Genomic DNA, 26,133 nt, shown 5'->3' with positions numbered 1-26,133 from the left:
ATACGTGTCTAACGATGTCCAAGACGGCGAAGTTATCACGGAGCCGCAGATGCTTCGAGGAAAAGCCTTCAAATGGATATTTTCTATAGCTACCTTGTCACGGAGAGGGACAGTTTGGATGTACATATAAGCCTCTCCGGAACTTCAGATTCTTTAATTTTATTTTGCTTACGTTTGACTTCACCTGTGGCGTCAGAGAGCACGATGAGAGCCAAAGCTGTTCACACCTTGGCATTTTAAGTTTTGAGTAGTCTTTGTCATTTCAAATGTCTTTTGTGGAGTTGTCCCGGGTATTGTATGACCACACAAACAGCACTGGTAAGCAGGGGCCCAAACGGGAAGAGGGCATTAAAAATTCAAAATGTATGATCGGGTAAAGCAAAAGTGTGGCTTTTGAAAAATAAACTTTTCTTGATAATTCTCTTTTTGATGAAAGGGAAGTATGGCATTCATGGCGCCGAGCCAGGATAGCTTTTGACTCAATTCATGTTTGATCTGTGGCGTAGCTGATAAAGGATAGAGATCAATGACCGTGCACGCCACGCTACCAACTTCGCAGTTACTGACCCGCCCACCCTCCTTACGTACTTGTTTTCTCTTAAAAAGTAAACAAACGCAATTTTCAGAAATTATTTCTAACAAAAATATTACATTCTAGAATATACTTGCAATATCTCTGAATGAAAAGTTCCATGAATCTCAAAACGATGTGTCTTGTTTTCCTTTGACACAGTATGTGATAATATACATTTCAGTTAGTATCTAGTTCCATGCAAAGTACAGCAGTATCATCCCTTTTAGTGTGCATAGCGCTGGTGTCAACAGTACCGTACGCTTCGTATGATAAACACTTTGAGTAAACCGTCACCCAAATCCCCTCAATTTTCCTCTAAACGGAATAAGTTAGACGCCCTCATACATGTATCTCCATTGTATACAAGCACTCGCTCACAAGGAGGCACCTTTCACAGGAATATGTGCTATAGCTATATGCCTATATGGGTAATCATATACAATTGTGCACTGGCACCACCGATGGCAAAGATCGGTACTTCCATTTTCGGTTGAAATGAAGTACATGTATTGTGTCTGTCACAAAAATAAGTCATTTCTCATTTTTGGTTGGATTTTCAGTGCTTATTGCTACAACATAACGTATATACAATTATGGAATGAGAAAAAATTAAATAGATGATTACTAAATACTTCTCCGCCAGTCTTAGCTTTTCGCGATTCAACAAGTGCCAAATCGACTCTTTTTATCTGATTGATTTGCACTCTAAAAATAGAGTTATACACGTATCTTGTCAATTCAAGAATCTCCATACACAGAAGGTCCAAGTCTGAACGTCGATATATCGTACAAAACCACCACTATAACCTGCTATTAATGTCATAAGAACCCTTTTCGTGACCTTCAAAATCATCGGCATTCATCAACCAATTTCGGTCTATGTGATCTGGATCCGGTTGGGTCGTCACCCCTCCAACGCCTCCTATCGTACCGTTGCTATCAGGCCGATAGGGGATCTCCATCGTCTCTTCAAACTTGTTCTCCCCCACCGCCTGCCGCCATTTGTAGGTGGCGATTATGAGCAAACACGCGGTCAGCAGGTTCACACCCACCGCTATGGCGAACGCTAAGGCCATATTGAAGTCTGATATTTCCACCAAAGCGGCGGTACATGCTAAAAAAAGAGACAAATTATTTCATGTATTTCAACTATATTGGCTGACGACCTAACGTACTCAATATACAGGGTTACCACTTAATATGGAATATTATTTTTTGGCGAGTAAATTTTCTACAAAATATTTAATTTCTCTCTAACTATTTTAAATCCAAAGCTGAGGTGTCACTCCATGTATAGCCAGGCGTGTTACCTAATTACCACACAACTCTCGAAACAATTGATGCATGCAGTTGCATGTTCTTTGGTCAGAAATGTGAGGGGTGGTCTTTTCGGCAATTTCTGCCCTTGTATAAAAACGCATGGATTTGGTCAATCTTTGGAGTGTGTTTAGAGAAGCCACAAAGGTATCGCTCTGAAACTTGAGAGGTACCTTAGTGAAGAAATGGTTCAACAGCTAAGCAACGCAGCTTACTATGGGAATCTTGCTCTCAGAGAAAATGGCCAGAAACGGACAGCCATTGCAAGGTAATTCAACATTTATCAGGAACTGTTTGTAAAGTCCTCCAAAGAAATGCTGCAACAGGGGCACCTACTCCAATACCTCGACCAGGGTGTCCGCGTATCACACCAAGAAGACAGGATCGCCTTCTCCTTAGAGGACTCCGTGCTGGTCGTACAAAGACAACCAGTGTCCTCAGAAAAGAGAGGCAGAATGTCATTCAAACGCCCGTTTCAAGGTCCCTCGTGAACAAGAGATTACTGCAAGCCGGTCATTTTGCACGAAGGCCATTAGGAAAACCTCTGTTAACAGCAGGTCATATACAGCGGCGTCTGCAATGGGCTGGGGACCACGTGCGTTTGCAGCCAAAACACTGGAATCACGTCGTTTTCAGTGATGAGGCCAGATGTGGATTTTTTAGGGTTAGTGGTCGAATCCGTGTCCACCGACGTGTACGAGGGGCATATAACGATGATTGTGTACTGCATAGGGTGCAAGCAGGGGATGGTAACGTCTCTGTTTGGGGAGCATTTTATGTCGGTGCCCAGAACCAGTTGGTTTTTCTAGGAGGCAACCTCATCCAGGATTCCTACAGAGACATTCTGCAGCAAACAATGCTTCGATTGGTACGAGTCATCTTCAGGAACAAATTTGTGTACCAAGACGACTGCGCAACCCCACATCGAGCCCGCAGAATCACTGTTTTTCTTCAAAACCAATGGGTTCAGCAACTGCCCTGGCCTGCAAACTCTCCAGATATGAACCCAATTGAAAAAACTTTGGGCAAAAGTAACTCACAGAATTAATAGCTTTGGTCATCGGCCGGTTAATAGTGATGATCTGCGACAGGCAAATATCACTGCGTGGAATGATATCCCCATCCAAACTCTAAAAAACGTGTCGCATGGTATGCCATGTAGAATGAGGGCGCTGCATGCGGCTGCTTGAGGTCATACCCGCAATTACTGATTTTTCATGATTTACTGTAATGAGTTCTTTGACTGTGTAACATATAACTGTCCGGAGGCTATCATTTGCTTTAATATCTTAGCTTAAAGTTAACACTGACATCAAACTGTTGATATGGTTTTCTGGGGGCGTTCCTTTCTTTTGAATGGCATCTTATGTCAGACTTGATATCATTGACCAAAATATCTCACAACAGAAGACTGGATGTTTTAATCACTCAGTGACATACTTTTTTGATGAATCAAGCCAAAAAAAATTAATCAGCACTAGAAAATAACAATGATAAAAAATATTCCATATTAAGTAGCAACCCTGTATTTTTAGGTATCTCGCATGATAGCTTATCATTTCTCAATGATGGGTGATCAATTGAAAATTAAAAAAAAAAAATTCAGGTCTTCCTTCCTTTCCTTGAATTCAAAATTCATTGAGCAATTAATTTTCATGAATCGAATGTTCCTCAGTGTTTTGTCTTTAGTTGTGCATTATTTTGTAGACCAGTTCCGAGTTCTATAAAAAAAGAAGAGTCTTACCTGTGACTGTCGACGGTGCTTCTGTGGTAACTGTGGTGACAGTGACTGCTGGCGTTGTGTAATTCTGATTAACAAAATTAAAAGAAAACAATATAGTGGACAGTTTGCATATGTAGAACTAGCAGATAAATGGCAAAAATGAAAAAAAAAAGAAAAAAATGAAACGAGAAAGGCCAATGATGATATAATCTTTGTAATGCTTCGTTAACTTAAAAATGCATTAACCAGATATTTGTTAATGTTTAAGTGTTTCGACTATAGCATTATTATAAATCATTAATTCTCGATTCAAGTCCTGCTTTCCATGTGGGTGATCATTTTAAATAAGAAAGAAACTTGATTTCTTAAATATTTTATATGTAAAATCCTACTCACCACTGCAATATCAGCCAGTCGCATGCCCACGGGAAAGCCGTACGTTTCTCTGTCCGCAGTGCCATATAACAAACCCATGAAAGTCGCGTTTGGATGGTACACTGTGTGAGCCCCACCGCTGACGTTTACCCACGTGCCAACGAAATCTGTCCCGGTGATGCGATTCCAGTTGACAGTGTGGGTAGAGTTCAGCTGCTGACCGTCCAGCCAAAGTCCATTGCGGTCCTCCTCTCTGATGGCCAGGAGAAACAGGTGCGTGTAGTCGCCGCCGGTCACTCCGCCGCTGTAGACTGGAGTCAGAAAACTGAAAGAAAAGGAAATATATTCAGGCCTAAGTTTGGACTTTTTTTTTTTTTAGAAATATACATAATGAGTTAAATAGGCCTTTTTTCTTGCTAAATGCTTTTAACAGCCATTTTAGGGCCGCGTGTACAAACATGTCTATGACCACGTGCTTCACTCACGAAAAACTATATTATATTTTAGTCCTTGAATATTTACCTGTATTCTTGTGCAAACTGGTCGGTAGGTGGCACTGTAATCATAGCGGGGTCGGCTGGTTCGTCAGGATCAAATTGGCTGTATACTATCTGCATCACCAGAATGGGCCGAGTGGCGCGTATGGAGGCATACATCGTGGAAGAAATATTCACCTGAACAAATTCTCCTCTGTCAATTGTCATATCTGGCATTCCGCTTATGGTAACAACTGTATTATTCACACTAGCGATTATGCGAAATAGATCCCCGACCGTTCGCCTCGGTATCGGAACCGTCACAAATTCTGTGCCCCATGATCTGATTGGTGGAATCTGTTCCACGAGATGATCACGTGACTCACTTTCGCCAACAGCGGTGCGGACGTTTCCGCTAAACACTGCAACTGGGTTGGTGGCTTTGATGAAGGTCCCCGTGAGATCACCCTGTGAGCGGATTTGAAGAGTATGACTGCGATTAAAGGACGGCACCGTTAATTTGTCTCCGTTGCCATAGTTTACTCCGCCGTATGACACTTGCACTGGTGTTCCGCTGGGAATGGGAAATGTTATTTCCAGGGTAGTCCCATCGACAACACCAACGATTCCAAACTCGCAATTCGTCGTTGGTGGGGCGTATGATACTGTGAAGTGCTCCGTGCCTAATGTATCCGTCGGGTACGCCAAGAAAGCGTCATTAGAAAACAATTCTTTATTAACTCCATACACGACAACATCATCTGTGGCTTCCACCAAAATGGCCTTTCTTTCCAATCCCGTCCCCACCTGGCGGAGCTCTTTGGGGATGTTGAATTGTTTCACGGTTCCTGCTGTCAAGCTGTCAGTGAGGGACACTACTAACGGGTAGCCAGGAGCTATGACGTTGACGGAGACGTTTGGTTTGCTCGTGGTAACGTAAAGCTCGAGAGGAAAACCCGAGGGATTCTCAACAACATTGTCCATGTACATGATGAGGAACTCTTTGCCGGTGGTATCCGCTGAAAAAAAGAGTGTGTAACAATAATGACTGTTGTCATTTGAAACTGTTTGTTACAAATGAATAGAACAGCAGGTAGTGGACTTGATCCAAGGTAAAATAACACCAAAACACGTGGAAATCTAAATCAGTAACTAAATATCATTAGGAATAATCCGTTATATACAAACCTATAGGTGGTGCTGTAGGCATCGGTGTAGTCGTGGTTGTTGTAGGCATGGTCGTAGTAGTGGGCGTGGTTGTAGTAGTTGTAGGCGTGGTCGTAGGAGTAGGCGTGGTAGTAGTTGTTGTCAGCGTGGTTGTAGTAGTGGGCGTGGTCGTAGTGGTGGTTGGCGTCGTGCACACAACTGTTGGGCAGACACAAGTTGTGGTCGTGGCTACGGTGGTAGTTGAAGTGGTAGTTGTCTGAAAATTTGATTCAAAAATTGCAATGGTCATGTTTTGATTGCAAATGACCGTTGCATAATCTGTTATCACTCTCACATTCTCATACACTTACAAACAAGACTTGAATCCTAGTGACCCGACTGCAAAAACCACTTGTGTCGGGCATGTGAAGCAAAAATGTACGACGAACTTCAAATATGCTTTACCTGAGGGTGGTATTTACATGATCATCAATTCATAATCATCATTTATTCATCTTTTTATCAGCCCTCTCATTTAATGATTTACTTATGGTCTAGGACAAGGCACCCTGAGCTTCAGAGCTAACTTGACACTAACCTTTTCACTGTAGCCTATCTCCATCGTGTCAAGTAACCTCTGACGAAAATAGTTTGACCTAGTTTATATAAGCCAATCAAATCCATGTTTCAAAATTTTTCACCAAAGTTTGGTGAAAACGCTGATTGGTTGACCGTCAATCGGCAATCCTCGGCTGATTCCGCAAGCTCCATACTAACAACATAGTTATTGTCGAGTGCGGAGACATCCGAGTAGTTCCGAGTGTATTACCGTACACAAAGAAAGCAAGGCGAGTGACTACGAAAAAGAATGTGTTAAGTTATCTCTTGATTCTTTGCAAAATATGAGTAAATCGGAATTGAAACCATAGGGTCTAGCAGTTTGAGGCCCTGCATCATTATCTACTGAGAGACGATGTAATTTGCGTGCTGCCCACAGGTTACGGCAAGTCCCTGATATTCAGCCTTATCTTTGATTGGTCCGGATTTGAACAAAGCGCGCTTTGACTCGTTCGCGTTCATTGGCTAGATCGTTTAATGAGTCATTGAGTGCGGGCTTTTAAATTTGATTGGCGGGCGGCGGAGGCAATCGAATCTGGTCAGAGGTTACTTGACACGATGGAGATAGGCTACAGTGAAAAGGTTAGTGTCAAGTTAGCTCTGAAGCTCAGGGTGGGACAAGGGCTCATGACAAGTTCAGGAGGCCACATGTGAATATGTAAACAACGTACAGCAAACAAGTGTAAGCTAAATCTGTTGAATAAAAGCTCTCGTGTGAATTAGGACAATGAATTTATAACACAATCTTACTTAAACTACTTAGAATATTTATTCGGTGAAGAAGGCAGGGTATCGAAAGGTACACATTAGAACCATGTTGTTCAAACCTGTCGCATAACTCAGCCTTTTTAACCTTGACTGAAACGTATGAGTGGGAGGGAAGGAGGTCGAACAACTGAGCCCACATTTGACCTGATTCTTCTGTCAAATACGTGATATTAATATCCCATTTAGAGCGGTTCATAAGGTAGTTTTTGCCAAAGGGTTTTCATTGCAACCTCTTTTATTATTTCCTTCGAAAAATGACAATAGTTTCTGATTGCCAAGTTCGCTTTTTGAAATCGAACCTGGAAAGTAGACTTTATACACTAGATTCAGCGCCCCTCAAAAGCCGATTTCTTGTTGGGGCTCTTTTCACTTGGGAACTCTTCCACAAACATGTTTTTCTGTTAGTCTGCCTGTCTGATTGTCTGACTTTGCCCTTTTTCTAGTTGTATAAGTAACCAAACCTAATAAGTAACCTACCGAAATATCCGTCAGCCTCATCCCCATGGGTAACCCATACGACTCTCTATCTGCTGTACCGTACAGTAACCCCATGAATGTAACGCCGTTCACATGTGTCAAAGTGTGCGCCGCCGTCGTCACATTAAATGACGTGCCTACGTAACTAGTGCCAGGAATGGGGTTCCACGTTACACCCGCTAACGGCTGACCGTCTAATCGCAGACCAGCGACCTGGGAAGCTTGGATCGAGAGGAGAACGTAGTTTTGTGTGTTAGCCTGCGTCGATACCGGAGTTAGAAAGTTATAATCAGACTGGAATTGTTCGGTGGGAGGAATGATTATCATAGATGGATCGGCCGGCTCGGTGGCGGCTCGTGTTTGCTGGCTCTTCACAAACTGGACCACAAGAATAGGGGCGTTGGATGTAATGTGGTTATACACGTTGAGGTCAAATTCGTAATATTTTCCCGCGTTCAGGCTTATGACCTGACCGCCTCCTAAAGCATCGACAGTAATCAGTGTGTTGTTTCTGCTTGCTAGAATGCGAAAAACGTCCCCGACGGATCTGCCTGGAATTGGCACCGTTACAAACTCTCGGCCCCAAGACAACACTGGGGGCACCTGTTCCACGAGGTGATCACGTGATGGTTGCATGTCATCTGGCGGTCTGATTGAAGTGCGCACATTTCCACTGAAAACTGCTATCGGTTCGTTGGAGAGGATGTGTGCCCCAGTAAGGTCTCCTAAACTTTGAGCTTGAAATGTCTCGTATTTGTTAAGGGAGACACTGAAATACTGTCCACTGTATGTGGTGACGCCATTGTACGTGACGTTAGCTGCCGGCTGGCCTGGAACCGCATTTGGCAACGTGATCAGGACGGTGGTGCCATCTACCGTTGCGGAGATACCAAACTCGCAGTTGGTTGTGGGCGGCGAGTAGCAGATTGCGTAATATTCGATCCCCAACGTTGTTAAGGGAAGAGCCAAAAACGCATCTGTGGAATATTGTAGTTTGTTCACTCCATAAGCTATGATATCACTGGACGCCGAAACTAAAATTGTCTTTACACCCTTGGAAGTGCCAGTTTGTCTCAAATCATCGTCAAATTCTAGCTTGAGTATATTTCCATTGGAAACCGTGTGTTTCGAGTTCAGAGCACCGACGCCGGTATATATTGGTGTCGTCACATTCACTGTGACGTCAGACTCCAACGTCGTCAGAAAAAGTTCCAGTGGAAAAACTGGAGAACCTTCAGCGACAAAGTTCTGCATGTACATGATGACAAACTCTCTTCCACCAGCGTTCTGACCTGACAAAATCAAAGAAAATATGTATCTTGATTGACTGATATTATTCGTTTTATTTGTTTGATTAAATATCATAATGGAGCGTTATTACACAAAGAGACTTAATGTTGTGAATTATTCAAATGCAACTGCCAGGCGCTCTAACACATTTCTCTTTGCATCATCATTTAATTTGTGTTTGATACATGTATCTGCTCATAACGATTATGTCACATTTTCTCGGTGTCAACCATACAGATTAGATCGGTGAAGTCATAAAACTACTTGTAGTAAAAAAAAAAACTCTTATTTTCGTATTACACTCATTTCTTCGTCAGCAAGACCGAAATCAATAGAGGAAGAAATACGGAATCAGAGCATAATAAATAATGAATTTGATGCTCGGAGATGGCGTCTTTAATTAGCTACATTCATTAATCACCCGGCCCCAGTATGCCTTAATCAACACTGAACCGCGTCTCACTGTGCTATAAATTATCCAGCAGTTCCACCGTGATAAGGGGGTTAATGAAGAACTAAATGTAATATGCGGGGTTATTATGAAAGCAAAAATGGACTTACTGTCTACGCATGCGTTCTGGAATGTCAACAGGAGGATCGCAAGGTATGGTATAGAAGGCATATTCTTTGTCAATCGAGAACTGCAATAAAAGAAAAGAACTTTCGTCATACATGGAATACAGAAAAATGAAAGTTTAACAGGTCGTGTTGATATGCAGCATGTAGGTTTCACGAAATCAAATAGAGTTACTTCTTTTCGGTGTTTTCTTTTTCTTTTCCCTTTTTATTTATTCGTATATCATAAACCATTTGCCCTTTTACCGTTAATGTGGAACACAAACAGGTATGTCCCCGATATAAATAAGTTTTGCTACCATCATGGTATTGTTTTGCTGTTTAAATTCCAAGTTAAATGTTACAGTTGTCAATAGATACACCTTAATTCAGCTTTAGTCACATTTTAAAATCTTTCTAAAGTGTAATGATATACCGAGCTATACCGAGCTCCGAGCTTCTTACCAGTATTTTCGTTCAAAATACTTAATACAAATCCTGTTAAAGCTTGAAAGTGGATTATGGTCGCAAATCAGAAAAAAATCCACTTAATTTCTAATTCTGACCTTTATGAAAGAACCTTTCATTCATTCATCAAAAGAAAGAAAAAAAATTATCCTTCGCCACCTTTCGGAATATTTCGAATTTACTGCTCCACCCTCATGGCGCAGGCCTAGTGTGCTGTGGAGATTATTGGCGACCTATCGTTACAGTAAATTAAGTAACATTTTCATCGAACGAACGGCAAGATAATGCCATATTCAAAACTTAAAGAGTTCACTCCGCTTACCTTAAACTGATCGTTTTAACCGTTTATGAAGGCTATCAAATGAGTGCACGTTTGAACAACAGGATTTCTCATCGATTATCCGTCAGTGTTTTCCGCGTTGAATGCCGCCCGAGTGTTGAAAGCAAACATTTATTCATTGTGCAAATTTACGCTCACTTTCTATTGTGTTTGCCTTTGTTAGAAAGCCTACACTAAAAACGTTGAATTTAGGGCACGAGTAGAGATCGGGGCGCGTCTGAAATGACTAAAGATTTAACTTGGTGTTTCAACACACGCCCATAACGTAGTCAGCTAAATGACTCAAGGCCAAGCTTGAATTGTGCAGTTATGTTGCAGGAAAGTTTAATCCTATTTCAGCAAATAATATTACATTATTTATAAGCTATTATTATTTTCTTTTGAAATGGTGAATACTCACACCTTTGTCTCGTTTGTAATAGAACACACACACACACACACACACACACACACACACACACACACACAAAAAAGAATAACCTTAAAGGGATAATAACTCTTCGTATGAGATCTATATTTCACAATAAAAACATTGTGAACAACTCATAGACATATAATATATTCTGTTGTACAAGAAAAACGGCAGTTATGGCTATTATTCTGACATCTGAGCTTGTCTTTAGACTACATGACCTCCATTGATGGCTATACTCTGTTATAATCTCTTAAGAGATTATACCAAAAAAATCAAACTTTTTAGAAAAAAAAAAAAAAAACAGGGACTAACTTTGAATGTAAAAATGGATTCATTAACCATTGGTAAGTACGGGAAAATTGTTGTTTACTCCAGGAAAATTCATTTTTTGGCGAAAACGAAGAGTTATTATCCCTTTAATCACAATCATCAAAAATTTTAAATACATAGCATCACTTTCGCATATCTACTACAACCCCAGTACTTCAGGAAAATTTTCTAATAATTCTTGCAGCAACCTTAATGAATCTGGGCCATTTTGTTCAAATGTGATACTGATGTTATACACTTGTCCAGCCAGGATGAGGTTCATCATGCTGTAGCTGTGTTTTTACATGATTTCAGTATTTGTAATAAGTTGGATGCAATATATTTCTATCTGTTTATTTCCACAAAACACTGTACCATTGATCATCTGTATTAAGCATGATGTGCCCTAATATAGACGATTTCAAAATATTTAAGCAGGATTAGTTTTATAAATGGCCGTATCGGCGTTAGTCAACAAATCGATCTAGTAAACTCTTTTGTCTACAGCTTTTAAATGTATTGGAAATGTAACGCTGGTATAAATCTTCAACAAAAAGTATCAAATAAAAATGGAATCAATATCCGTTTTGCTGGAATATTTCCCGGTTACAATTATTCGCGCATTAATGCAATCATATTGTTCATACAGTACAGTTATGTAAAATGAAACCATTTGACACCAAATGAAGGAAGAATACTGAAAGTGGAGACGTAACAAATCCACTGAAACATATCTACATTTGAATTTATAGTACTACGAGTGGAAAGGTGAGATTTTATCTTGATACTAAACATCAAACCTAAAAGACAAATCTGCCTACCTTAGACGGAACATTGTTACATGTACCTCCAAATATCCCTGAAGTATCGGTTAACCCTGCAGTCGACAAAAGATATGAAAAGTAAACTAACCGTGCGTTGAGCTAAAAGGTTTTAAAAAAAGCGTTGACTTCACGCGGGAGCCCCCTCTTATTGAATGCCCCTCCCACTTACAAAGCAAAAATATTTCAACAAAGGGCTGTGTTTGTTTTCAGAAGGTGGCACTGTCCTTCCTCAAACACAGGGCGGGATTTCCACCCTTAATCGCCTGCTAAGCCAGGTGGGATACCCGTAGTCCTCTTCCTCCGTCAATCATGCTCGAACAGCAGGTAAATCGAGGTTATAATCCATAATTCATTTTGATGAGGTATACGACATGCTAGCTGGCAGGTAGAAAGTGATATTGGCATATTACTTACTTAATTACCGTAATGACCTCAGACGCTGTGGTTATGTCAGGACCGAGGGTTACCTAAATATCTGACACCCGATGAAACGTGGAAAATGGCCGGACTGAAACATTTAATATTACATTGTGACACACAATCTAAAATGAACATTTCAAATAACCTTATTTGATATTTTTTTAAATAAGAGACTTCATATCAAAAAAAATATTTCGATGAATAGATCAGTGTTATCGAAATAAGGCATGCTTTGATTAAATTTCAATTTTTGTGAAAAACCAAGTATCTACCAAGTTCCATAACTTCATAAACGCCTGAACTATGTTTTCGATAGGACTGTTGTTTAAATGCATTAACGGTAAGTATGATTAAGTTCTTTTATATTAAGTCTTGGCGAGGCAAGCCCCGTTTATGTCCTGATTGTAGCACTTTTTATTTGACACACTTTTTATCTTTTTAACGTCTATTGCAATCGTAAATATACATTAACTGGAGATATTTGCTCAGGAATAACAAAACACCCATTGTCTCCATTTACGACAGAAAAGACGACCTGTAAGCTTTCAAAAAAAAAAAAAAAAAAAAAAAAAAAAGAAAAGAAAAAGATAAAAAAAAGCTATTCACTCAAACATAAAGGACACTGACAGCTTAAGAGTTGCGAAATCATTGCACATAGAAAGTCATTAAAACATGCCTACATGTTGCGGGGATGGGGGGATATTTTACTTTGACGCAAACTGACGGAAAATACAAAACATGACTATATTGAGTGTAGTATTATGTACAATAGAAAATGAATAAATTTGTTTTTAATCGTTGACGAATGGATACATGAATAAAAAAATAAAGGGAGGAATAAATAAACACAATGTAAACAAAAAAATATGAAATAGATTTTGTGAAGATGGAATAGCACAGAAAAATTCAACGTATCTAACAATTTTTACAAAGATAAAAACACTCAATTTTGTGTATATTCAAGTACCTGTAGGTGTTGGCAAAAATATGGCTAAAAGAACACACTCCTCTTCATCGTTAGCGTTTAATGGACATGCTGCCTGTAAATCGACCCGTTTCTGTTTGTTTGTAGTCCCCTTGACTAGAAGATTTTGTGATTTTCAAACATAATTATTCCAACAGACTTCATTTTGCGTGAGCTAATTTTTTTAGCATGGCTTATACAAAACATTATAGGATTAAGTTCAATAAGCAACAAAAATAATGTGCTTGGTTCAAAATTCCTGTTACAGCTAATTATAAGGCTGCAAAATTTAATAACTTTTACATAACATCCACAGAAAATAGAAAAACAACAACCTTCACGTTTTCTTTACAATTTCTATTTTTATTCGCAGGTTCCACGAGACTGATAAATGAACAGCTAACCATGTGCGTCACATACTCAATGTCAATGTTTTGATCGATCTCTAAAATGTCGGATTCGCTGTCCTTGTACCTTTAAAACAAAGAGCGTAAGTGGCCGATCGCGTGTAAGATGAGATTCGAATCAACATGAAATATTCCCTATGTTGTCTGCTTTATTGTACAGTAAAAAGGTGGATTGGGAACTTTTCTTAAGCGATTAACGACCATGCAGTCTGCCAATGTTGCAAACTGCTTCACATCTATCACAATCACAGTTAACAAACGAGTCATTCCACACAAACACACTCGTTAATATTTGCATGCTTTCAACTTGTCCGATTATATCATTTTTGCCCTTCTAGATAAAGGTGTCAGAAAAGGATGCAAGACAAAATAAAGTTATGCAAATATTATCTTTAAAAAGCCCACATTTATTTTGTGACTTCGATCCCGACTTGGGTAGGTGGGTTGGGGGATTTTGCCCACTAAAGTCAGGCTAACCCTAACCATTATAACTATATGGAGGGTAGACTTTCTGTTACACGGACCCTCAGTTTCGTTACACCGGGGTACTTCATTATTTTCGCATCACTGCGAAATGGAGGGACGGATAAGTAGGTCAAGTTTATCACCAGACATTTGAAGTTAAGGATTGAAATATCTTCTTGTTTTGCTAGTCGATAGATTAATTTTACCCTAGGTTCTAGATTCCGTTATTGCCAGCTCGATCTTGATTTCATATATAACCCATATCAGCAATACTAGTAAAAGCGACTCCATCACAAGGTATATTTAACAAGCTAGCTTTTACGTTGCTCTGACACTCAGGGTAATTAATTTGAGGCTATCTGTTGGAATATGGGATTTACTTGAACAGCTCAGGAAACCGGTAGAATTAACTCGCATGCGTATCAGGAAATGTGCATAGCTGTACATTGGTATGCATCTTAAGCGTCTTTCCAATCTTACTCTGTTCCTCGACTCCACAATTAAGCTTTCGTCGACCAGGACAAACGTCCTACATTATTAAAACGGGCAACTCAATTTCATTTCTATTAAAGATACTTTATTACCATCATCATTTAGATACAAAATTTAGCAATGATTCGGTACGCTTACAGTACACCTAAAATACTGATTTTAGTACCCAATTTAACGCCTTTATACGAGACACGTGGTATATCTCACGTGACACAGTTCACGTGATAACAATGTACAAAGAACCGATCAAGTGCTGGAAATATACAAGTTCAATGTTAGAAATATAAATATTAGTATTGCCGTATAAAAATGGAGGGGTGCATATGTTATGTTTATCTAAGCAGATTCATCAAGACACCAAACCGTTGCACCAAATGAACCATTGATATCTTTTAAATAATCACATGTACCATTTACTAATTCACATAAGGGATATGCCTTTAATGAGTTAACGTACTAGATTACAGCACGTTATATGATAAAATAATTAATTACGGACAAGATAACGTATACATTAATCTATACATGCGTGATTCTTTAAACCAACCAAAATCAGTTTATAGTACACATGATAAACATAACTGTCAAAAGAATCCAAAATATAAATTATCCATTTACGAAGGAAGGAGGACATCTAAATGCAATGATGATCAAATAACCAGTGTTCTTACAATTTATAATTAAAATGGAGACAGACAAAGCCGCATAGCGTTTACACAGATAGCAACAGTAAAATCACGAGTTCACGAGCAGACTCACGTGACCATTAGAGACTGTTCTCCACTGGCCCTTGTTTAATAAAATACCTGTATTTTTGTAGTTCCAATTTGTTTTCAGTAGATCAGTTACTTTGACATTTATACACAATAAATATCCCCGACCCTGACATTGTGACTGCCCGTGGGCATCTTCCACCAGTGTATTTTGAGCAAAAGCACGTACATACATGAAACACAGGGAAAAGATTTTTAAGTGGACAAAATGAACCCTAATCGCAGTATTTAATATCACCATGTATAAAAACTGTCTTCAATAGCAAACCTGCTACAGACAGGGGCAGGGAATGAATGTGGACGAATTTGTATTGCATATTTTGTTCCATTTGTTGTATCTTGCTACAGTTACTTACTGATAACTTGGTCATTTGAATAGAAAAGAAAGGAGTAAAAAATATCTCCCAACAATATTTTTTTTTACAAAAACTCCATTGTTCAATGGAAATATCACTCAAGAATGTTTGATATGTGACGCATATGTATAATGAACCCATGGACAATATCGGTTGAAAAAAAGGCTATCTTTAACATTCATCTGCCACATTATTTTTCATTCGCTCAATGCTATGTGATACCTTGTTTACAAATGATAAGGCACACACGGTGGCTCTTGCACTTATTTACACAGATGAACATGTGCTTGTTTTCACATAACAATGTACACAATACATGCAGATGGTATTTACACAATAATCAACTTAAACTACTGCAAAATGGCAATTCTGCACCATTAAGAAACATTATTTAGTAATATCATGATGTAATGCTGAAATTACCCTAAAGTACTGATTTACAAGTTGGTTTTAGCTAGCTGCTGGTTCACTCATGATGCAAAAATGAAAAATTTCACCGATAAATCTCAGACATATAAATAGACAGAGACATTCTTGTACATTCAACATAAACTAAGGATATTATTTCAATTTTCTACTCAAGTTTTAAGCTTGTGTTGTTTGTGGATATTTTACCAATTTCTAAGTTTGGGCTAATAGTTTGTTCACAATATGTAAATATTCACAGCTGCCAAATTTCACAATAAAACTTTTAATTAAACCCAACTTAAAACATTTTCATTACTTTAGCCCTTTTTTGTTTTAGGCCAAGTTACATCAACTCATCAGCGTCCCTTTCAAAAATTGAGCATAGATCAAATTGGATTTTAACTTTCACCTAAATATTAGGACCATATTTTGAGCCATGTTATTTTATGACATAAGGGGTCTGATGAGAGTATACACAGAGTATGAAGACTAGTCTATTTTCATGTTGAAATCCTATTACAATACAAAAACTACTTTTACTTTCCTGAGCAACCCACAAAACTGTCCCTGAATATGTCACGAGTGGATGGAATAAGACACAAATCACTCATTTTTTTTAGCAATATTCTGTCATAAAATATCACATCCATGCACACTAATGTATGATCTTTTAAACCTTGGCTGTTACATCTTGTGTTACACTAATGTGTACTGGAACATCTAGGGATTGAAAAATTTGTAGAGTGGTGTCACACAACAGAGTCATGTAAACGGAGGCCCCATGTTAGACTTGACCAGTTAATGAGTTATTTATGATTTTTTTTTTTGTTGGAATCAGACATGTGAAAAGGTGCAAAAACACAAATAGATAAGTACATATTTGGATTAGTGTAATTGTTCTGATACAGGTAAGTGTAACGCAAGATGTGAAAGGGACATTCCTCTTTCAAGAGGCTCACAACTTCGAAAAGGCTCTTTCTTCATTCATGCATTTTTTGGCAAAAATCTTATGTCTTTTCATCAAACATTATCAGATTAAACTTTATTTAAACCAGGCCACTTCTGTGTAAAGCTTCACATATTCTCCTCATTTTAGCTTCACTGTATTTCAATGGTGGAAATGCCACCCTGCTTCTGGGTTTCACTGTTGTTTTGACAACCGAAATGACAGCCATTTTGTTAGCTTTGCTGGACTACACTTGAGCTGACCCTGACATTGCTAATTCTTCCAATTGTTTCTGTGACAAAGTTCTTCTTGGAATTGCCTCGTATCCTCCATGATGCTCTGTGTATGCATGCCTGGGGTCGTCGTAGTCAAAATTGTTATCGTTCAGGACAATATTTGGTAAATTCTGTGGTTGTGGTTTTATAGCATAATGGGGACTGTAACCCAAATTGTTTGTTGGTGTCTGTGACCTTGATGACCTTTGACCTTGGTTGTAACCTGTGTCTCTGTTTTTATTCACTTGTGCATAAAGTGACTCGCGGTTATTGTCCAGCTTATGCTGTGGGTGGCCGTAAACACCCCGGTTATTTTCTGGGGGTTTATGATGGGGGTGACCATACACATCACGGTTGTTTTCCTGTGGTTTATGCTGTCCTGGCCCATGCATAAAACCCCGACCATTTTGTTGAACATCAGCAGGACCAGGGTGGTGATGATTTTGCTGCTGTCTTTCCCGTTGGTACTGCATGTATTTTTCCCTGTAATAATCCTGTTTTTTCAACTGTTCTTGGATTTCATTGTAATTTGCATAATGACTGTAATATTGTGGATCTGAATAATCATACCTCGGTCTGAAAGGAGACAAAAGAAATAATAATAATTTACACATCATTTCTGCTAGATGTTACTGATTTATCTTGTCCTACATTTACCCAGAGTTCAGGTGCCTTTGTAGTTTATCTAAAATCCCCTTTGCTTTAGCAATAATCTTATGGCTCGGTTTTATAGCAGCAACTGCTGACTACAAGGTGCAACACAACCCAGGCATCAAATGCTCCAACGGAGACAAATTATTTTAGGTTTGTTGTTAGAGTGCAAGAGTTACCTTAGTGCAAGACTGCAGTTTGTTTTGAAGTTTTATGAAAACATTATAAATGAAACTATAAAGAATACTTTTAGGGTTAATTTTAGAATAATGTGCTAAATTAATCTGACTGACAATTGACCGAAAAAATAAAAGTTGACGAGAATAAAGGAAATTTAATGGCATATGTAAATACCCCCTTGTTTCATTTTGTGTCGACTTGGTACACTTTCCTGATCACAATGTATAATACATTTTAACCATGCACCATGTGTTATGACAATGCAATATCACAAAATTATATCATACTGTACATGTGCATTGCACTGTTCATGATCACAATGCACAATACACAATATGGCAATGTGTTAAAACAATGCATGGCACCATGACTTTAATGCACAAAATTTTCAGTAACACTGCACAATGCAAAAAGACAAACACACAATACATTACAATTTCCAAAATGGCCAGCAAAAAGCAGCAAAAACTGCGCCAGAACTCCACTACCTGTCATACTGTGGCCTCGGATCAGGTTTTCGCCTTGGCGGCAAAGCGTACGAGTTAGCACCGCCATTCCCGTTACCACCTACAGGACCCTGGTGCCCACTTTTCTGTAAGGGAAGGGTTAATTGTGTTAATGAAACAGAGGTTAGGCATAACAAACACTGCCACCCTAGGCATTACACATCTGGCTGTGTTCAGAACTGGAAATAACTTGGACTGCCTAAATGATGCATTCACAACAACTAAATAATCTGGAGATCAAATATGTCAACTTACTTTAATTAAAAGCTTTCTGTCTAATCCCCTAACAGACACTGAATAGGGGATTAGGAAACAAGCATTCAAGTGGGTCTGCCATATTTGATCCACGGACTAGTTTGTCTGCTGTTGTGAATGCAGCCAATGCCACCTGCAGGGCACAGTCTCACAAAATAAGGTAAAATAATGTGCAAAAATACTCATCAGCTTGGTAGTTTGATCATATAATAATAACTTATGATTACTGAATACTTTGAGTCCAAGTTAATTCCATTTTGAACACGAACATTAAGAACAAGATCACCCAATCATAATAATCACTGTCATTAAGTCCCATCTGGTTCCTGTATACATGCACACAACAGTAACGTTAAAGTTTCTTTCTCTTTGCAAGTGAGATTTCAGCAAAGAAGTCGGGCTCCTCTGAATGACCAGATAGAACCCAACAGCCATACCAATTGTCCTATTTCACCAATTAATAATGACAAGTTGACATTGAGACTGAGAAATGGTTCAAGTGTCAATGTCAGCTGTACTGTACAATGTACTGTTAACATGGAAACGACAGCAAATGATCCCCGATTAAATCAGAAATGTAACACATTCAAAAACATTTTACATTGACACCAAGATCAGTAAAGCTTGTTATAGAAAACAAGTTGTTATGCCCAATGAACAACAATACATGAAACACAGATCTGAATTGTCTTAAATATTATTAAACAATATCAAGCCTGTGAGAGTTCTGGAATCTGAAAGCAATACCACAGCCTTGGCATCAAATGCACACACTATGTTCAGACCCATGATCAACACACTTCAAAGTTTACTTACAAGTTTACATGAAGCAATATACACTCTTATGTTATGGAAACAAAATGCGACTAAATATGATAGAAGACAAATCTCTTTGACACAATGAGAACTGTCCATGCTTGCACATTTTAATTCGTATTTGGGACTAATAGACACCTGCCCAACTTGTGTAGAAACAATACATCCTAGCTGCCAAATGCATTCATAATGACAAAATATATTTGAAACAGAGTAACCATTTACCTTAATTTGTAACATGTAAAAATCATCAGGATGTAATACCTTTATGGCAATCATATATTGAAACTATATATATTACAGCTTTTCTAAACATCTGTTATAAGTTAAGATATTAGTATTCTGTGTCCACTGATAGTGCCGGAGACAATTCTGTTACGAAGAACTTACAAATCAAAATGTACAACTTATTTTTAATACCAGACAAAATGACTTCTTCATACATAAACAATATCATTTCTCACCGTCATAAGTTGTAACATCATGTCAGAGTAAAGATGTCCACTTGCTACATCATCAGTAGGAAACTAAGAGGATAATGATAAGAAAGAGAATGATATAATATAGTTACTGGAAGAGCAATGACAGCACAAAGAAACCACACCCAACATTAGACAAAACTATTAGAGGAGAGGAGAGAGGGGGGGATGGAAGGGACAGAGGATAAGCCTGCTCCAATTGGTCAACACACAACCCAAAAATACATATCACCTAAGAGATTTTGTGTCACAAAACAACTGTTCTAAAACATTTTAGCAAATTACAAAACAACACCGCAGTTTTGACATGTATAATCTTTGGTTCGCTAAGAAACAGGTGCGACTTTCTGGAAAAGTTCCTTCACTTCTTAGTTTCATATATACTCCGACAAAACCAACCCAGTTGTTCTGTGAACCAGAAGGAAGGGATGCAAAGCTTTTCATGAAATGGATTAAAGTAAAAAATTCCTAATTAAATACCATTATAACCAGTTTACCCAAGAAGAGATATGCATTCACCATAATATATATAGTATTGATCTCATTAAAATGATCAGCCATATAAGCAAGGTCCTTAAATCTTCCTTTATCACCATTCAGTCTGCATCACCCTGGTGTCATCCCCATTTGTAACCACTCCCAACATGCTTTACTCTATCCCATAATATCAAAATGGTCATTTTCCCAGAATGACTTGCTATTTGAGTTGGCATCTGCCTTGCATTTCAGGCAAAAAACTTACTTTGAGACATAATATCTTACAGTGTCTGATATTATGAAGCGAGACATACTGAACAATGATCTTAAGGGGTGGAAGAGTCTGTATTCCTAAGTGAAAAGTCCAAAAATTGCATGCCTTAAATATGTTACGTAATGATTAAATAAATACCACAATGATCCACCTACAAACATCCCAGCACAGACTGCAACATGAACAGTTTTCAGTTAACCTAAAAGTGCCATCTTTTATTTATTTATTTTTAATAATATAAATTAATAAATTCCTTTGGTAGCTGAAACAAATTGTTCTCTCTCCAAATTATTATATAATTTTGGTCCATCTTCTGCTGTACATGTTAAGCAATCAATAGTGCAGAATAACATATTTTTCTTATCTTATATCTTAAAAGGTAAAACAGGCAAACTACTGTATCAAAGTAAATTTCATATTTGACTGGAATTTATTGTTGAGCTAATAATTGGCACCAACATTACCTAAACTCAATGTTATTGTACCATCACAGCTCTGATATGCACAAAATCTTGAGGAATTTGCTGCCTTCTTAAACATTATTTTTCTTTCTTTTTTTTTTTTACAAAGTAATTTACCTGCTTCACAACAATACTTAACAAAGCTATAACATTTTGAAAGTAACATGCACAGGCAATTACACAAAACTTTAACTTCCATAGCAACCCCCTTACTATTCCCAAAGCCAATTTCCAACAAAATTTAGGCTAGAAATTGGTCTAACTCATTTCATCAATGAAGCAGATTACATTCCATAGTCTCTGTAGACAAATTCCAAAAAGTCTCCATTAACTTCTGTGCTACAGGTTTCATTTCTCTTAAGGGTTCAACAGCCAAACTTTTCTTTCACTAAATATATTTTATTACAAATCTTGCAGAATAGTCTGATGAAGAAGGACCAATCCCCAGTCTAATGCTTTCCTTGTTTAAACATCCCACAGACCAATTTGTCAACAAATCAACGTTTTTCCACAGTCATTTTCTGCATTTAAACAGCAGTATACAGCATGCTCAATCAATTCCATTTATTTATGATTGGGATTAGATAGAGATTTCTATTAGTAAAGCCCAAGAGGAACTGCTGGGCAGATTATTTCACCATAAATTCATACAAACCATGACATGCATCAGGACAATATTAATTCTACATTTCTTCTAAAAACACTTGAGTTGCAAAATTAATGCCATCTACACAAAGAGCAGTAATTTCTTCGACATTAAATACAAAATGGAAGTGAAAATAACATTATTATATGCAGCATGCAATACTCATTTCAAGCCCTTACATTAAATCTTCTACCACGACAAAGAAATAAATTTCAAAATCCTACAAAACTAAATGCAACAATTTTTTTTAGCAAATAAAGTTCCAATTTTTAAAAAACTTACCCTATATTCATCTTCAACTATCTGACGTTCGTAGGTTTCTTCCTGCTCCTCCATTGGATACTGGCCATGGCGTTCACGATGGCGCCGTTGGTGTTCCGATCGTAGCTGCTGAATTCTCTCTGCTCGTGTTGTGGGCAAGTTTGCTGGCATGCTCCGTTGTTGCCTCTCCATCCGAGACATCATGTCTTGCTCTTGTTGTGCCTTCTGGTTCTCCATCTGCCTCTGCTTTTCCTGGAGTTTGCGATATTGTTCTTGTATCCTAGAATAAGCAGACAATCACATAAATAAATAGATCATAAAGCATCATCAAAATATATTTTACTCTTAAGTATTCAAACACATTATGAAGCTACCATGGACACTAGACATACTATAACCACAACACAGCATTTCAGGCATGTTCACAACAGAATCAACTTACACTGAAACAACCCTAAATGACATCATCAGATGACCTGGGTCCAGTTTCACAAAGTCTATATTAATTCTTTTCCACAAACTTCCTATACCAGTGCAGATGAAATAAATACAAGACAGTGAGACATAAAACCGTAAACTAACAGTGGCTTTTTGAATCCGTACAGCTTAATATATCTTTTGAGATCTTTTAGGATTTAAAGTAAAGGACATTTGTGTATCATGTTTGCCTGATGATGTCAATAAGTCTGTCTTATATCTAAGGTGATCTTGGTGTGAACATGACCAACACCTCACTATAACACCAATTCACCACAAAACACAACATGCACATGCATCAGACTTTACCACAAAGAACACACATGATTTGTAGTCTTTAATACAAACTGCAACACTTGTAATAAAAACCATATAACCCAATTTCTAGAGTCGATGTGGACTTAGTTCTTCATTTTCAAATTTTCCTACCCACCCACTGGTTGAGCTGGGTGTTTGATTGAAGCTTGCAGTTTGTTTTTTTCACAATCTATTATCTTTTCGTCTTCTAGGGAATCATGAAATTCTGGATGCACATTTGTAATCTGTGCATACATGAATGGAAGTTAAAACATGAAGAAACTGACGTGCCCAGTGTCAGGACTTAAAAAGCTCGTGCGAAACATGCTGGAACTGGGTTTTGTTACAACTGTGGTAGTGTCACGGTTATCTGTTCTGTATACTGAGGCCTAATTCTACACAATTCCCCCTCCCCCCCCCCCCCAAAAAAAAAAAAAAAAAAAAAAAATTCATTTACCTGTGGTCTTTGTTAACAATATAATTTTTTTTAAAGTGCATGATGTATAATAATTTTTCATGCTACAGTAGCTGTAACTATTGTCTACTTTCAATTTTTCTTTCAACAACCAAAATCACACTCAACTAAATTATAAACTACAGTCAGCATCAGTCATTTTTCTTTTTTTCTTTTTCAAAATATCCACCACATCCCTCCACCTACCATGAGTCAAGAACCTTTTTGCCATGAGTCCTTTCAAAGCAAGCAGAAAGAAATATTGAAGAAAGATTGAGGTTTGTGAAAAAGTTAATCAATTGAATAAGAGTAAATCAGTTGAATAAGAGTTAGTAAATGCAGAGTATATTACAGATATCCAAAGATGGCAAAGCATTTATTTTGCAAGTAGTTCACCATGTCTTAGTTTTGAGTGAATTTGACATTTAAGCTACACACTTTGAGCAGTGCACTGCCATTCACAATCATCGTGTCAAGAGAGAAAAACTGCATGAAATTGTCAACTGTCTGCAACTCCTCTTGTCTGCCAAAAGTACATTTAACACATTGATAACGGAAAACTATAAATAGCATTATTTTCAGTAAGGACAAAAGATTAGTATTTATGCTTTTAGCTTCAAGTCTAAGCTGGATGCCATGCAGTCAACCTAATGTCAAGCCACCTGAAAATAAAAAATCAGAAAGGAAGAAATGAAGTGTCTGTTAATCTTTCCATACTGCTGTTTTAGTGCATGTATGACCTAATTTCTTTTTTCAGCCCCCTCTGTGCAAAAATACCTTTCTTGTTCCTGTTGAGCGTCAATCCTTGCTTTATATCTTTCCATCTGTTCTTGTTTTTGTTTCTCCAGCTCTCTCTGGCGGTGCATCTCTGCAGACGACATCTTGGGCATTCGATCTTCCAGGGATTTTCTGTGCTTCCCAAACCTGAAATGAAAATATTTATTACAGTCAACGACGCTGTTTGTAATCTTGTTTATTTTTCATCACGGAAAGTAAATAATTATTTTATGCCCTCCCCTAACTTTATAAGGATTACAGCAGGAGTTTGCTAACATAATTATGCACAACAGCAATATCATACCTCGCAGTGCTAAAATTACCCAAAATACATCAAAATGGTAGTCTGCTTAAAAATATTTCTCACTTAAGTTAGTTTAGTTTTTCATAATACTTTGAAAAATTCCAGAAACTCGGACAGTTTACCTAAACATATGCCCTAGCCCCTTAAACAGCCCTCCTTTTTTCTTCTTCCTGTTCACACTCATGGGGTCACTGCTGTTACTGCTGAAAGAATCCCGTCCACCAGACTGGCGAATAGAGCCTCCTTCTGAACTTTCCTCCTCCACTGCAGCAAATAAAGGCATACATAATAAATTTTGCAAAATACACAAGATATCATGTTTCTTTGATTCTTGGGTTTTTTATTTTAAGTTGAATACCAGATATTCATAGGGGTGCAAAAGTACATTTTTTTTCACCTTGTTATTTACTGACCACCTTTATAAAAATGATGCTACCTGAAGGGATAATTCAGTCCTAAACGACTTTACTGCCATTAACTTCATTGTTCTCATCACAAAATCCAACTTACGTGGTTCCATGGGAACTGTCTCTGCCACCACACCAACTTGACCTTCATATGACCTATCCACTGCATTGCGAAAACTCTCATTGCACCCGCGACTTCTGCTGACCCCTCCCGTCCCCTGGTTCCAGTAATTTCCATCCTCCTCCTTGACCACTTCCTCTACCATGGCCTGGAGACTCTCCAGAGAACTGGACTTCTTCATCCCCAAGGTAGGGCCAAAGTCCTGCTTGTTACCACCTACTGGATTAGAAAATAGGTCAAGGTAAAAGGTCATGGTATGTCAAGGTTGAGGTTATCTCAAATCAGGCAAATTGAGGAAAAGATGTATATTTTTTTGTCTTAGTTATTTTAAGATATCAGATTTTTTATAAGATGATTTTGTTTACTTGGCTTACTTTGTGTTGGGTACTATGTTAGTTCTTACTACAAAACAATAAAATAAAGAGGACCTGAGCCTAACTATGGAAGAAATAAATACAGAAAGTGCCCAAAGAATTGTACAGAATCTGAAAGAGGTAGGGAGTTTAGTCTTTTTCTAATATGGAAGGTATTTGAATATGGAAAATTCTTCACATACTGAAGATGAACAGGGTCCAATTTCCAAGTTACATCAAGTAAAACAATGAATTCTGTCACTTCTGTCCCAAAATATTTGGGTTACTTAGCAAATAATCACTACAGAGCGCAAATAATTTCAAAGCTGTTGAAGGTATTTATGGTACGATGTGTATTCTTGATGTATGGCTTTGCTTCCTTTTTTTTTGTATTCTCACTGTGACCTATAAACTGACAGCATCACATTGCATCAGTTTTATTAATAATAAAATTAAAATCCTGCTGATAAAATTTTAAGCAAGTGAAGAATGGGTACCATTAAAAAACATTTACTATAGCTATCTTTCTGTATGCTCCTTGGCAGAGAGCAAAAAACTAGAACTTGTTCTGTGCTCTACAGCAGAGTTGTCCATACTGAGAAGCCTACAGCTGTCAAACTGTGTTAACCAAACTATTTAACTGTGTTAAACAAACAGACTAAATGCACCTGAATACAATGCTATTAAACTAAGAAGGACTGTGTATTATTTAGTTAAACATGCATCATTAGTTTTAGTGTATAGTATGTAGAATGA

The 26,133-nt window shown here is 38.0% G+C and overlaps 2 protein-coding genes across 18 annotated transcripts in view; both read right to left on the bottom strand.

Moving 5' to 3' along the window:
- Positions 1–616: 616 nt before the first annotated feature.
- LOC106167546 (uncharacterized) lies at positions 617–11,861 on the bottom strand. Of its 2 annotated transcripts, none has more exons than XM_087014007.1 (8): positions 11,673–11,861; positions 9,326–9,405; positions 7,475–8,766; positions 5,654–5,888; positions 4,512–5,484; positions 4,011–4,314; positions 3,636–3,699; positions 617–1,688 (listed from the first exon to the last, which is right to left on the bottom strand). In XM_087014007.1, the coding sequence occupies exons 1-8, from the start codon at positions 11,684–11,686 to the stop codon at positions 1,375–1,377; spliced, it is 3,276 nt and encodes a 1,091-aa protein (XP_086870133.1). In that variant the 5' UTR covers positions 11,687–11,861; the 3' UTR covers positions 617–1,374. The 2 variants fall into 2 exon arrangements, with proteins under 2 accessions (XP_086870133.1, XP_086870134.1); XM_087014008.1 differs by lacking the exon at positions 11,673–11,861 and adding an exon at positions 10,110–10,326.
- Positions 11,862–14,486: 2,625 nt separating this feature from the next.
- The window catches only part of LOC106167537 (partitioning defective 3 homolog), a 51,340-nt gene continuing 39,693 nt past the window's right edge, over positions 14,487–26,133 (bottom strand). For 10 of the 16 annotated variants that reach the window (XM_087012492.1, XM_087012498.1, XM_087012502.1 and 7 more), the window contains 8 exons: positions 25,007–25,243; positions 24,619–24,760; positions 24,193–24,339; positions 23,623–23,652; positions 22,209–22,467; positions 20,054–20,116; positions 18,501–18,604; positions 14,487–17,757 (listed from right to left, as the gene is read on the bottom strand). In XM_087012492.1, the coding sequence (XP_086868618.1) occupies positions 17,154–17,757; positions 18,501–18,604; positions 20,054–20,116; positions 22,209–22,467; positions 23,623–23,652; positions 24,193–24,339; positions 24,619–24,760; positions 25,007–25,243 (1,586 nt within the window). In that variant the 3' untranslated portion in view covers positions 14,487–17,153. The remainder of the gene's footprint in view (positions 17,758–18,500; positions 18,605–20,053; positions 20,117–22,208; positions 22,468–23,622; positions 23,653–24,192; positions 24,340–24,618; positions 24,761–25,006; positions 25,244–26,133) is intronic. The other 6 variants (XM_087012499.1, XM_087012503.1, XM_087012496.1 and 3 more) reach the window with 5 other exon arrangements.

Source organism: Lingula anatina, chromosome 5 (assembly GCF_051362555.1).
Source record: "Lingula anatina isolate TDL-2025a chromosome 5, LinAna3.0, whole genome shotgun sequence".
NCBI lineage: Eukaryota > Metazoa > Brachiopoda > Lingulata > Lingulida > Lingulidae > Lingula > Lingula anatina.
This window is presented reverse-complemented; position numbering and strand designations above follow the sequence as displayed.